Genomic DNA, 13827 nt, shown 5'->3' with positions numbered 1-13827 from the left:
ATAATATGCCATAAGTACTGTGAAATGTAATTCATTCATCTTAATTATATTCATAGCTTAATTTACTCTATGTTAGTTTTCAAAATTATGATGTTCAACTTCTCTAACTGTAAAATTTTAAATAATACAAATTCTTTTGCCAAATTAAAAAATGTAGAAAACATAATGTAGAGGAGACACATGAAAATAGAATAATTATAGAAATAATGTGGTCCACTGGAGAAGGCAATGGCAAACCACTTCAGTATTCTTGCCTAGAGAACCCCATGAACAGTATGAAAAGGCAGAAAGATAGGACACTGAAAGATGAACACCCCAGGTCGGTCAGTGCCCAATATGCTACTGGAAATCAGTGGAGAAATAACTCCAGAAAGAATGAAGGGATGGAGCCAAAGCACAAACAACACCCAGCTGTGGATGGGACTGGTGAAAGAAGCAAGGTCCGATGCTATAAAGAGCAATATTGCACAGCAATGGAATGTCAGGTCCATGAGTCAAGGCAAATTGGAAGTGGTCAAACAGGAGATGGCAAGAGTGAACATCAACATTCTAGGAATCAGGGAACCAAAATGGACTGGAATGGGTGAATTTAAATCAGATGACCATTATATCTACTACTGTGGGCAGGAATCCCTTAGAAGAAATGGAGTAGCCAACATGGTCAACAAGAGAGTCCAAAATGCAGTACTTGGATGCAATCTCAAGAACAAGAGAATGATCTCTGTTTCCAGGGCAAACCATTCAATATCACGGTAACCCAAGCCTATGCCCCAAGCAGTAATGCTGAAGAAGCTGAAGTTGAATGATTCTATGAAGACATCCAAGATCTAGAACTAACACCCCAAAGAGATATCCATTTCATTATAGGAGACTGGAGTGCAAAAGTAGGAAGGTAAGAAACACCTGGAGTAACAGGCAAATTAGGCCTTGGAGTATGGAATGAAGCAGGGCAAAGGCTAATAGACTTCTGCCAAGAGAATGCACTGGTCATACCAAATACCGTCTTCCAACAGCACAAGAGAAGACTCTACACATGGATATCACCAGATGGTCAACACCAAAATCAGAATGATTATATTCTTTGCAGCAAAAGATGGAGATGCTCTACACAGTCAGCAAAAATAAGACCGGGAGCTGACTGTGGCTTAGATCATGAACTCCTTATTGCCAAATTCAGACTTAAATTGAAGAAAGTGAGGAAAACCACTAGACCATTCAGGTATGACCTAAATCAAATCCCCTAGGATTATACAGTGGAAGTGAGAAATAGATTTAAGGGACTAGATCTGATAGAGTGCCTGATGAACTATTGACGGAGGTTCATGACATTGTACAGGAGACAGGAATCAAGATCATCCCCAAGAAAAAGAAATGCAAAAAAAGCAAAATGGCTGTCTGAGGAGGCCTTACAAATAGCTGTGAAAAGAAAAAAAGCAAAAAGCAAAGGAAAAAAGGAAAGATATACCCATTTGAAAGCAGAACTCCAAAGAATAGCAAGGAGAGATAAGAAAGCCTTCCTCAGCTATCACTGCAAAGAAATAGAGGAAAACAATAGAATGGAAAAGACTAGAGATCTCTAAGATACCAAGGGAACATTTCATACAAAGATGGGCTAAATAAAGGACAGAAATGGTATGGACCTAACAGAAGCAGAAAATATTAAGAAGAGGTGGCAAGAATACACAGAAGAACTATACAAAAAAGATCTTCATGACCCAAAAAATCACAATGGCGTGATCACTCACACTCACCTATGGCCAGACATCCTGGAATGTGAAGTCAAGTGGGCCTTAAAAAGCATCATTACGAACAAAGCTGGTGGCAGTGATGGAAATCCAGTTGAGCTATTTCAAATCCTGAAAGATGATGCTGTGAAAAGTGCTGCACTCAAGATGCCAGCAAATTTGGAAAACTCAGCAGTGGCCACAGGACTGGAAAAGAACAGTTTTCTTTCCAATCCCAAAGAAAGGCAATGCCAAAGAATGTTCAAACTACCGCCCAACTGCACTCATCTCATATGCTAGTAAAGTAATGCTCAAAATTCTCCAAGCCAGGCTTGAGCAGTATGTGAACCATGAATTCCAGATTGAACCAGGCTTCAAGCTGGTTTTAGAAAAGGCAAAGGAACCAGAGATCAATTGCCAACATCCTCTGGATCATCAAAAAAGCAAGAGAGTTCCAGAAAAACATCTGCTTTACTGACTATGCCAAAGCCTTTGACTGTGTGGATCACAATAAACTGTGGAAAATTCTGAAAGAGATGGGAATACCAGACCACTGGACCTGCCTCTTGAGAAACCTGTATGCAGGTCAGGAAGCAACAGTCAGAACTGGACATGGAACAACAGACTGTTTTTAAATAGGAAAAGAAGTACGTCAAGGCTGTATATGTCACCCTGCTTATGTAACTTCAAAGCAGAGTACATCATGAGAAATGCTGGGCTGGAAGAAGCACAAGCTGGAATCAAGATTGCGGGGAGAAATATCAATAACCTCAGATATGCAGATGATACCACCCTTATGGCAGAAAGTGAAGAGGAACTAAAAAGCCTCCTGATGAAAGTGAAAGAGGAGAGTGAAAAAGTTGGCTTAAAGCTCAGCATTCAGAAAATGAAGATCATGGCATCTGGTCCCATCACTTCATGGGAAATAGATGGGGAAACAGTGGAAACAGTGTCAGACTGTATTTTTCGGGTCTCCAAAATCACTGCAGATGGTGACTGCAGCCATGAAATCAAAAGATGCTTAGTCCTTGGAAGAAAAGTTATGACCAACCTAGACAGCATATTGAAAAGCAGAGACATTACTTTGCCAACAAAGGTTCATCTAGTCATGGCTATGGTTTTTCCAGTGGTCATGTATGGATGCGAGATTTGGACTGTGAAGAAGGCTGAGCGCCGAAGAATTGATGCTTTTGAACTGTGGTGTTGGAGAAGACTCTTGAGAGTCCCTTGGACTGCAAGGAGATCCAACCAGTCCATTCTGAAGGAGATCAGTCCTGGGATTTCTTTGGAAGGAATGGTGCTAAAGCTGAAACTCCAGTACTTTGGCCACCTGATGCGAAGAGTTGACTTATTGGAAAAGACTCTGATGCTGGGAGGGATTGGGGGCAGGAGGATAAGGGGACAACAGAGGATGAGATGGCTGGATGGCATCACCGACTTGATGGACGTGAGTCTGAATGAACTCCGGGAGTTGGTGATGGACAGGGTGTCCTGCGCTGCGATTCATGGGGTCTCAAAGAGTCAGACACGTTTGAGCGACTGAACCGAACTGAACTGAATTTTATCTATTGTCTCATGCAATTCTTACAATAGTCCTAAAAGATAATATTATTATTATTTGTATTTTTCACATCAATAAAACAAAGCTTAGTGTGGTTTAAATTCCTTACCTAAATGTGTACAGCGCAAGTTTCTGGCACTAAATTCAGCCATCTTTCCACTACACTCCACTGCTTCCTGACTGATGTTCTTGACACAGGCTGGGACCTGAGACCCTTTGCTACAGTGGTGTAATAATGCTTGCACCTAGACAAATGTCTCCACCAGCTACAAATTACAAAGAAACTGTAAGGGACTACAAACAACTGCACGCATTCATAGCTGGGGCAAATTATGGACCACAAACCCAACGGCCACCTCTGAACAGCCTGGAACAAAAGCACACCCCTACCCTTATCCCATGTAAGGAAAAATCTCACCTCTATCCCCCAGGAGGTCACGGAAGAGAGTGAAAACAAGTAACTGTTTTCCTTTCTTGCTCTCTGGTGGGGGGATCTTTGTATGAGATGAAGATAGGGATGTGTCCAAGGGTCAGGCTAGAGGGGTGGCTTAAGTGTCTTGCCTGTCCCTTTGGTGGTATTATGCAGGGGGCACTGGTAGTATCCTGCTTTTGCTCCCTGTTTTTTGTTCTTTTTGTATCTTTTCATTCATTATTTACCCCAACTGTGCATGTATGCAGTTCTATTTTTAGTTCCTTAATCTGTAGCTCTGGAAAATCCCATGGACGGAGGAGCCTGGTAGGCTTCAGTCCATGGGGTCGCTGAGTCGGACACGACTGAGCGCCTTCACTTTCACTTTTCACTTGCATGCATTGGAGAAGGAAATGGCAATCCACTCCAGTGTTCTTGCTTGGAGAATCCCAGGGACTGCGGAGCCTGGCGGACTGCCGTCTATGGTGTCGCACAGAGTTGGGCACGACTGACACGATTCGCAGCAGCAGAAGCAATCTGTAGCTCGAAGAAATGTCTGTCCAGGTGCAAGCACTGCAGCAAAGGGTCCCAAGTCCCAGCATGTCTGGATCTGATAAGCTAACTGTACAGTATTACAAATGAAAGAAATGGTTAAATATTATCAATTATTTTGGTACCAAATTGTATTCACACAGAATTCCTTCTTTCCTAAATAATGAGAAAGATGTACTGCAGTAAATATTGTCTGTTTAGATAAATGGTATTTCGTAAGACTATTTTGTCAATATGGTCTGACTGTTTACAAATTTTAGCCATACATATTCATAATATAATTAATATCGAATTGTTTCACCTTTTATTTGAGTGAAACTAAAGCACATGTTGGTAATAAATACATATCTTTGGCCAACTTTGATTTGAAATACAGAGTTTCCCACTTTCTTAACTAAATATTTCTTAAACAGCACAACCATGAAATTAATTCAGTACCACTTTATACCTGGCCAGATGTGTTCATTTTGGGGGCAACCAAAGCATCATCAGCACACCTGAAAGATCCCCACCTGGTCCAGAACTCTTGAATAAATTACTTTAACTCTTTGGTGTAATAAAAGCCCACCGCCACAAAGTTAAAAGAAAAAAGACTAAATTTCATCTCCTTGAAATATTTTAAAGATTACTGTTATAAAGGTCTGTCATCCATTCATTCTCTAATTCAGGTTTTCTTATATTATCCTATTTTGTTGCAATTGTGTTCCAATCCATTTGAAATTTACATTTTACTGCAATGAGTGCAAATAGTAACATTTCTTTTTGAACATCCAGGCTGCTACATACAGTGTGAGAATCTAATTTTAGAACAGAACACTTGTGTTCCACAAACACTGTGCAACAAAGAAAAAAAGGAAACAAAATATGAAGCTAAAAATAAGTCTCCTGTTTCATGTGACTGAGCAAATTAACTGAGAAAATACTTGTTATGAATTTGATATCCATCTGTATCAAATGTTTCTCAGAGTCACAATATCAGGAATTTTCTTTAGTAGGTTAAATATGTGGGATTATATTTACTGAAATTACAGAAGCTTATATTTAGATTTTTAACAACTCCTCTTTTATTTACCTTTATCAGAAAGCAGGTAAATGGGAATATAATTTCAAGGTAAGTCATCTATAGTTGCCAACCCAGCCAATTCCCTGAGTAGCATTCCTAATAAAAATAGTGGCTTGATTTACTTTTTGAAAGCTGTGTATATCAGACATATATTTCCATAGTTCTACTGACCCATAGCTGTGATTTACGTATTATTAGAAACAATTAGTGAATAGGAATTTCAGTACTTTAGTATTTAGTTCTTGCTTGTTAAATACTCTTACAGACTTAATACTCATATTCTAACAAGTGCACAGATCACCTTATTGGGAGATCATACTTAATATTTTGAATAAGAACTTTATTAATATTTAAATAATCTGTATTCTGTACTTGATCAATAGGGGAAATCCTATTGCTTTTGCTATTAAATTAAATATCTATAATAGTCCAAGTTTATTCTTACTTTATCATTATATATAGCAATAATTATTTTCATTTCAAACTTTTAGTATGGCATCTTTTAAACTGACACCTGTATGGTTGGTTTTCAATCAACCATGCAGTCACTTCTATTTGTGCATTAAAATATCAAATTTTTTACTAGGTGCTTTTTAATCCAAAGGTACAAAGGTATTACCTAATTTTATGATTCATATTTTGTCACCAAAATTGTTTCCCTAGCCTGATTCCAATTGGCTTTCAGCTCTAATTGTATCTTTACAATCTTTAAAGGGGTAAAGTTGAAAATACTCCATGACACAGCTTGTCGTAAATAGCAAAATTATGTTTAAAGACAGGAATTAATACTTTTCTTATGTATCTTAAAATAGTATGACTGAAATTTTGTGAATTTTAGGAAATAATTTTCCATACTTCAGTAAAGAATAATTAAGTAATACTATATTATAAACAAAAACCAATATTCTTAGGGTTCATATTTCCCCGTTCTAGTGAATATTTTAAATAATGCCATGCAAAATGATATTTGGCAGTATGCTGCTTGTCAGCCTGTATGTCATATTGCCTTCAAAACTGAGTTAATATGACAGTTTCCTAAAGTTGTCAGAGGCATTTGTAATAAATATGACAAGGGCTGGTATGCTTAAAAGGAGTATTTAAAAGAAAAAATGTATACCCAATATAAAAATATCTGCAGTCCTCTATAAAGAGCATAGGAAAAATAAAAATTAACCAATGAAAATGAAAAAGAAATTATTTTAAATAAATATGAAAAACCATTAAATAACTGTAAAAAGTCATTTCATATGTGGTCTTTTATCCATATCATTCTTTATCCTGGCCATATGTCAAGAAATGTTTATAGTGGCAACACAGTACTGATGCAGATGCAGTTAAACCAATACAAATACAGTATTCTGACATATAGTAAGCACAATAAAGCTGCTGCTATTATTACAAAATAATTATTATAGATGTTTAATAGAATTTTAATTTTGCTAATACATATTAAAATGTTCGTATCTTTTGATCTTGGGATTTCACTTTTAAGAATCATCTCTAAAGACATGAGATACACGTGGAGAGAGATGTTCAGATATGTTTATCCCGGCATTCCTCCTAGTAGCTCCAAAGTGCATATCCCCAATGGAGAGTTAAATGATTTTTGGCAAGATCCTTTGTAGAAATTATTTTTTAGGTTTTTAGAATATTAAATTTTAAAAATGATGCCCAGAATATAAAGTGAGGCTTATTTAACTAGATGAGCTCAATTACATAAAAGTGATTAAAATTACTAGAAAAAAATATTAACAATTGGTACCTCTTCTATACAGAATACTAAGAAAAAAAAAATACTTGTTTTTTCAAACAAATGAAGGCACTAAATGTTTTATGTGTTTTTTTAAAATGAAAAATAACTTATCTCAAAAGGATTATTTCAGATTTCAAATTTCCTCTGGTTAACGTTTTGTCTGAAGTACCTAGAGAAAAATAATTCACTTAATGCTAGGAGCATTTTATTGCTGGGATGAATGCTAAGCATATAATATTTTCTATCCAAAATAAACTGTTTTCTCAAATGTTTCACCATTTGATCTCAGGCTTTTCTCCATATTCTCAGTCTTATCTTCAGTTACTCCTACTGAAGGGATGTAGCTCAACGTTCCATGAATGCAATTAGTGTGATGTGTGCTTTCCGTGTTTACCCAGTAGAAATTATATATTGCTGAGAATGACTGATTTATTACTGCCTTTGTACTTGATTTTTGTCATTATTCATTATTTTCTTTGTCAAACAGACCCACACTCTTCTTCACATAATCACCCAGTCCTGTCTCTCAGTAAGCAAAGTAGCTGATGGCTCCCAACAGCCCGCTGTGGAAATATGTAATGATAGCCCTTTGCAAAAATGGCTTCTAAGAAACTATACAAGAATGGAAATTTTTAGAAATATTTTTAAGAATTCTACTGATTACTTTCTCAAATAATTTTGGAGGTTTGTATTGCAGACTTTATAAAATTTTAGTGTTTGTGTTATGCTCTGTATTGAATCTAAACTTACTTCTTTAAAATGTGTTTTAAACATTTTTATGTGGTATTTCTCCATGGAGCTATTTTTCATCTTTAGGTGCTCATTACTTTGGAGGCTGCATATATTAAGTGGTATTTGCTTATTATCAATAGGTATTTTCCAGTTTTTTCCATATTTCAAATATATATAAGCATAAGTGATGGAATTACATTGTGGCATATAAGCTCTTTTTAGGCTAACTATACCCATGTCTATATGACAAGACATTTTGTATTACAGCTGGGGGGAAAAAACAATAAAAAAACTAACATAGCCAAACATTGTTTTTAGAAGGCTGAAATTATTAAATTTTGTTAATCTTTATTGAGATACGTTGTGTGAAAATATAACATATCCTTTCTAAAATTTACTATTATACAGAGTGAAGTAAGCCAGAAAGAAAAACACCAATACAGTATACTAACGCATATATATGGAATTTAGAAAGATGGTAACAATAACCCTGTGTACGAGACAGCAAAAGAGACACTGATGTATAGAACAGTCTTATGGACTCTGTGGGAGAGGGAGAGGGTGGGAAGATTTGGGAGAATGGCATTGAAACATGTAAAATATCATGTATGAAATGAGTTGCCAGTCCAGGTTCGATGCACGATACTGGATGCTTGGGATTGGTGCACTGGGATGACCCAGAGGGATGGAATGGGGAGGGAGGAGGGTTCAGGATGGGGAACACATGTATACCTGTGGCGGATTCATTTTGATATTTGGCAAAACTAATACAGTTATGTAAAGTTTAAAAATAAAATAAAATTTAAAAAAAATAATAAAAAAAATAAAATTTACTATTTTAACTGGAAACTTAAATGCATTGTTGAAGACTAATTTTCAAAAACTTTATGAAGTAAATTATTTCTAAGCACTTGCTGTGGTTACTTAAGTGATGTAATAATAAAACCTTTTAAGAACTGTACTTCCATTTCTGACTTGTGTGATTGTGAATATCTTCACAGTAGGCAATAATATAAACCATTATTCAGTTTAAGTCAAAGAACTGGTATGGCATTCTTGTAAAGAGTACAAATATGTATCTGTCCTGGTTCTTGATTTTAAGGGGATTATTGTACTGTAAAAAAAAAAACCTATCATAATGTCCAATTCTTCCCTATGAGAACATATAGGAAGTCAGGGAGTTGGTCTGGTTCAGATTAATAATAAAAGGTTGATAGTAGAAGACACAACTGAGCTTGGAATATTTGTGACAAGATTGGAAATGAAGCATGGAGAGGAAAGGAGGAGAAAGAAGGGGTGTTGTTTAGATTAGGCTTACACTTGAGACAAGGGCATTCCAAACATGCATTGGAAAGCTGGAAAAGTCGGAGAACTTTTATACAAGGCAATTTGCATTATCTTCATTTGTTTTGAAAGGAACAATGGAAAGTGCAATAATGCCCATCAAGTGGTCGTCTCAGATTTAACTATTTAGTCTCACAAGTCAACTTAAAGAATGCAAGGGCACAAACCACACATTGGTTCTCAGACTCTGCAAAAGTTCCACAGCAGTTTATATACTCTTATGAGAGCAAGCTTCTCCACAGGTGATAGTCCTGAGCAAGGGCATGAGAGTCACATCAAGCAGTTGTGGAAAACTACCCTGGTGTAATAGCCTATGCCTCCAAGGAGACAATATCTCTAACAGCTGCCTGAAACGCAAGGGAATATGCAAAAGTACACTTTGCACTTAGAAAAATCCGCTACTTGGCTTCCTGTCAGGTATTATAATGCAGTTTATCAGATGAAGATGCAGTAAATCAATCAAAGGTCATGTTTACCATAACTATGCCTTTAAACATATTATAGTTAACAATTTTACCCTTATCGGGTTGGCAGGAGATCACAGATAGTTGACTAAAGGTCAGATTTTTTAAGCAGTAGGGAAAACAGCATTTTTATTTATATATATATATATATATATATATATAGTAAGTATAACTAAGCATCTGAAGGAATCTAAGTCTTCAGAATGATTTAGTAGCTTGCCCAAATCTTCATAGCTAGTAACTTGGGGAGCAGAAATTCACATTTATGGCTATCTACCCCCAAAATGACTGATCTTTCTACCCCACTACACCGAAAAGGAGAATACTTTCCTTGGTTGGTTGTTATCTTAACAGCAGTGGCTTCTGACTACTAACGAATTCCTTCAAATTTTTTTTTAAAGAATACTGTTTTAAAAATTATTATATGTGTAGTTGACAATACATATTCAATCTAATCCTTAAAGTCATATACATGTTTTTTAAAAGATCTAATAGAAGCATACAAGGGTAAGTGGCTTTTTTGGAAAAGGACATACATACACAAAGGACCTCAGGTATGTAACAAAAATGAAAAATATTTTGTTGATTTTTAACTAGAATTTTCTAAAAACAATGCTTTTGTTTTATATCTTTTTTCAATCTGGCTATTGGTTCATAAACCAACAACATAATTTCTGGCACTATAAGCATAAATCAGCTATCTTCTTACCTATCTTTGGCCATTTCTTCTTTTGTCTGTTTTTCAGTATAAATGGCCTTCATGTACTGAAAAGAGCAACAAGAAAGGCCAAAGTTTTCAAATCTTCTTCACATCTAATAGCCTTGCTCTTTTAATTTCCTGCTTGTTGTCTATAGCATCCTTTACCACAAGCTTATTTTCCATTCTATCTTTTCTCAGGACAGTGCAGTCCAGGGTGTTTGTAGTCCTAATCCAAAACAAATAGTAAATGTCTAGGCAGTGTTTCTCTCCCACTTTTGTGTGTGTGTGTGTGTGCGCGCGCGCATGCCCCCTGCATTTTTTATCTTCCAACTTTCAATATAATATCAAGAGCCCATACTAAGTTGCTCCAGTCGTGTCTGACTATGTGACCCTATGGACTGTAGCCTACCAGGCTCCTCTGTCCATGGGATTCTCGGGGCAAGAATACTGGAGTGGGCTGCCATGCCCTTTTCATGAAAAGAAAGGGGATCTTCCTGACCCAGGGATTGAACCCACATCTCTTATGTCTCCTGCATTGACACTTTACCAGTTTACCACTAGCACCACTGGGAAGCCCATCAAGAGTCCACCCCCCCGAAAAAAAGTATTTGTCTCCCTTTAATTTCGGTAATTTGCAACAGAAGTATTCGGCATGTTATTTTCAAGATATATTTGCAAATCACCTTCCATATTCAAACATACCTCTTCTGGCTGGGGAGGTTTTCATATAGTATGGTTCTAGACCAACTGAGCAGAAAAGTATATGATATTGTATATAATTAGTGCATAAATTATTATGTATGTAAAGCCCTGTGTACTTAAAATGTTTATCTTAAAAGTTCAAAACTATGACGTAAAAATGTAAATATGAACTCAAACGAGATGTAATGACTGGTTAACATGATGAAATTATTGGAATTACATTTTAGCATTTGGGTACTGAGAAGATGCTTATTAATAGATATTATTATGAAAATATATAGATATAATATTTTAAAATATATGTCCATCACATTTTTATTTGATGTTGGTATTTGAGATCCCTAAAAAGGCAAACTAAATATGATGATCACACTATCAAGTAAGACAGATCTTTGTTGCCATGATAATTACTCTCCTATAATCAATGTCTCACAATCACAGATACTATGGCTTATACAGTATTTTGAAATGGGAACATTTCTTGAAGTTTTGAGTCCCAGCAGTGACATCTCTTTGCATGTTTGCCAAATGGTTACTAAATAACACGTGCCTAAGAAAACTAAGATTCTGTAAAAGATTGTTAATATTTGCACTCTTCAATTGGACTCTGAACTCACAAATAGGTTCTTTGCAAAGGAGTCTGAATTCTTGGCAGTGCAGGATAAATATCAGCCAATTTCTTTAACCATCTGCAAATAAAGGTGTATTAGACAATGATGAAATCGTAACAATGAAAGTTGTATAATAATTAACTCAGAGCCACCTGTGCACAGTTCCTTTTACAAACATCAGCACAATGCTTATACCAAAAAATCATAAAGGATATTTTAGAGAGTAGATTTAATCTGATGAGCTAGTGCAGTTTAACATAAAACATGTTGCACTGATTATTGGTTATCTTTTACAGAGACTCACCTTGAGACATGTTAACAGTAATCAATGTCTAGATGAACCTTCTGAAGAAGACAAAATGGTGCCTACCATGCAGGACTGTAGTGGAACCAGATCTCAACAATGGCTGCTAAGGAACATGACTCTGGGGGCCTGAAGACCATCTCCCCTAAGCCATGAAAGTGTCTACACTTATGTTTTTCCATTATTTCAGTTAGGGAAAAATATTAACTTTGTTAAATTGAAAGTTTTAAAATCCTTTTAGTATTCTAAAACAGTTGTTTATAATTCATTTTTAGGAATGTTTGCTTACTTCCCTACTAAAATTTGTATCTGATTAAAAAGCACATAAAAAGAATAAATAACAGCAAACTGTTATTAAACATCAGAACAATGTGAAAAACAAACTGTGTTTGCTTTAAAAAAAAAAGGCCATGATGTCACAGAATTAGTTTGGGGGTGGGGTTACTTTTATTTTTTTCTTGTCATAATGTGGCGAGAGAGACAATGTAAATGCCTTATAAAGTAAATTCATTATGAAATTTTATAAACTCTGTTTCTACTGGACCTTCACGAAAACATGCTGAATTTCTGTCAACATCAAGTACATACATTGAATTATTTCTGAGCAATGAAAATTCACTGTACAAAAATCAGTTCTAAATTTTGTACCAGGAAAAAAAATTAAGATATTGACATCTCATAAGGTCTTATTAAAACATCACATTTAAACAAAAAAGAGGAGAATATGAAAATTCAATTTAAAGTACATGAAATCAGAAGAAACCAGCTAGGCATTGAGGGGAGCAAAATGAAGTTAAAAGGCAATAGCTGAAACATTTGAAAAGATACTCTGTTGGGTTGCAATCACTTCTAAGGCAGGCTAAGTGTAATAATCAGCTTGGTCCCAGAACTGATGTGGGAAACTCAATCTTTAACCACTCTATTTCATAAACTGTATATAGTTCTTTTTCTCTTCAGACACTGTGACTTGTCACCTAGGCTACACAGAATTGTAGGTGAAGGGTAGAATATTAACCTTAATATTTAATTCTTAGGCATTTAGGATTTTAGTTAAGTTACTAAAATCAATTTATTTTATATTAAAAAATAATGCATTAATATCAGAATTTCATTGCTGTGCCAGAATATCTAAAGTTTTAATCACTGGGAGAATGAACTCAATATATACCAATTAAACTTTTAATTGAAATGCCATAAATTATGTCTCAAGGAACACAATCATAATTAAGCTACCTTCACATGTTATTTTTCCATCTTAAAACACTTTGTGTTCAAAATACATAAGTAGAAGATAAGAAAAAGTAGAAAAATCCATGACACCATTTGATACAACTTAAAACACCTATAAAGTTGCTCTACATATGTATTTTATTTACTGTAAATGTACTCAGCAGCTAAGAGAAATTTGGGGTAGGGGTTTGTAGGGGAAATGGAAGAAGTGACCTCCAGAGTAGAGGATGTCACGTCTTTGACTCTCATCACTTCTTAAAAGGCTCTAATAGAAAATATTAATCAGTTTGATCAGGTTGACTACAGGTTGACTCCCCCCACCCGCCACCCCCCGCCCACCACCCCACTCACAAACACACAAACAAGCACTGCTTTATAATGACAAGGAGTACAGTTTCTAAAGGCTAGTAAAATCATGTATGATTTTCTTAGCCAACATTTCTAATCTTTTGGCTTTAAACTGCTAAAATTCTAAGAATTTTACCAAGAGCACTTCAGGTTTACTCTTTAAAGTATAGACAGCCCTTATCTGGAAGTCTCTGGGAATATCTAAATTTTTGCCCATCTTTAAGACCCTTTGTGTTCAAAATACATAATAAGATACTAAAAGGAAGAAAAATCCATGAAATTTGTGCTAAGTTTTCCATTTATTTTTTAAATTTATTTATTTTTAATTGA

The 13827-nt window shown here is 35.6% G+C and overlaps 1 protein-coding gene across 10 annotated transcripts in view; it reads left to right on the top strand.

Moving 5' to 3' along the window:
* GALNT13 (polypeptide N-acetylgalactosaminyltransferase 13) overlaps positions 1 to 12555 on the top strand; it is a 952843-nt gene extending 940288 nt beyond the window's left edge. For 4 of the 10 annotated variants that reach the window (XM_055572532.1, XM_055572531.1, XM_055572530.1 and 1 more), the window contains 2 exons: positions 7550 to 7746; positions 11912 to 12030. In XM_055572532.1, coding sequence (XP_055428507.1) covers positions 7550 to 7738 — 189 coding nt within the window. In that variant the 3' untranslated portion in view covers positions 7739 to 7746; positions 11912 to 12030. Of the gene's footprint in view, positions 1 to 7549; positions 7747 to 11911 lie in introns of all 10 variants that reach the window. The other 6 variants (XM_055572538.1, XM_055572537.1, XM_055572536.1 and 3 more) reach the window with 4 other exon arrangements.
* Positions 12556 to 13827: the final 1272 nt, after the last annotated feature.

Source organism: Bubalus kerabau, chromosome 3 (genome assembly GCF_029407905.1).
Source record: "Bubalus kerabau isolate K-KA32 ecotype Philippines breed swamp buffalo chromosome 3, PCC_UOA_SB_1v2, whole genome shotgun sequence".
Lineage (NCBI taxonomy): Eukaryota > Metazoa > Chordata > Mammalia > Artiodactyla > Bovidae > Bubalus > Bubalus kerabau.
This window is presented reverse-complemented; position numbering and strand designations above follow the sequence as displayed.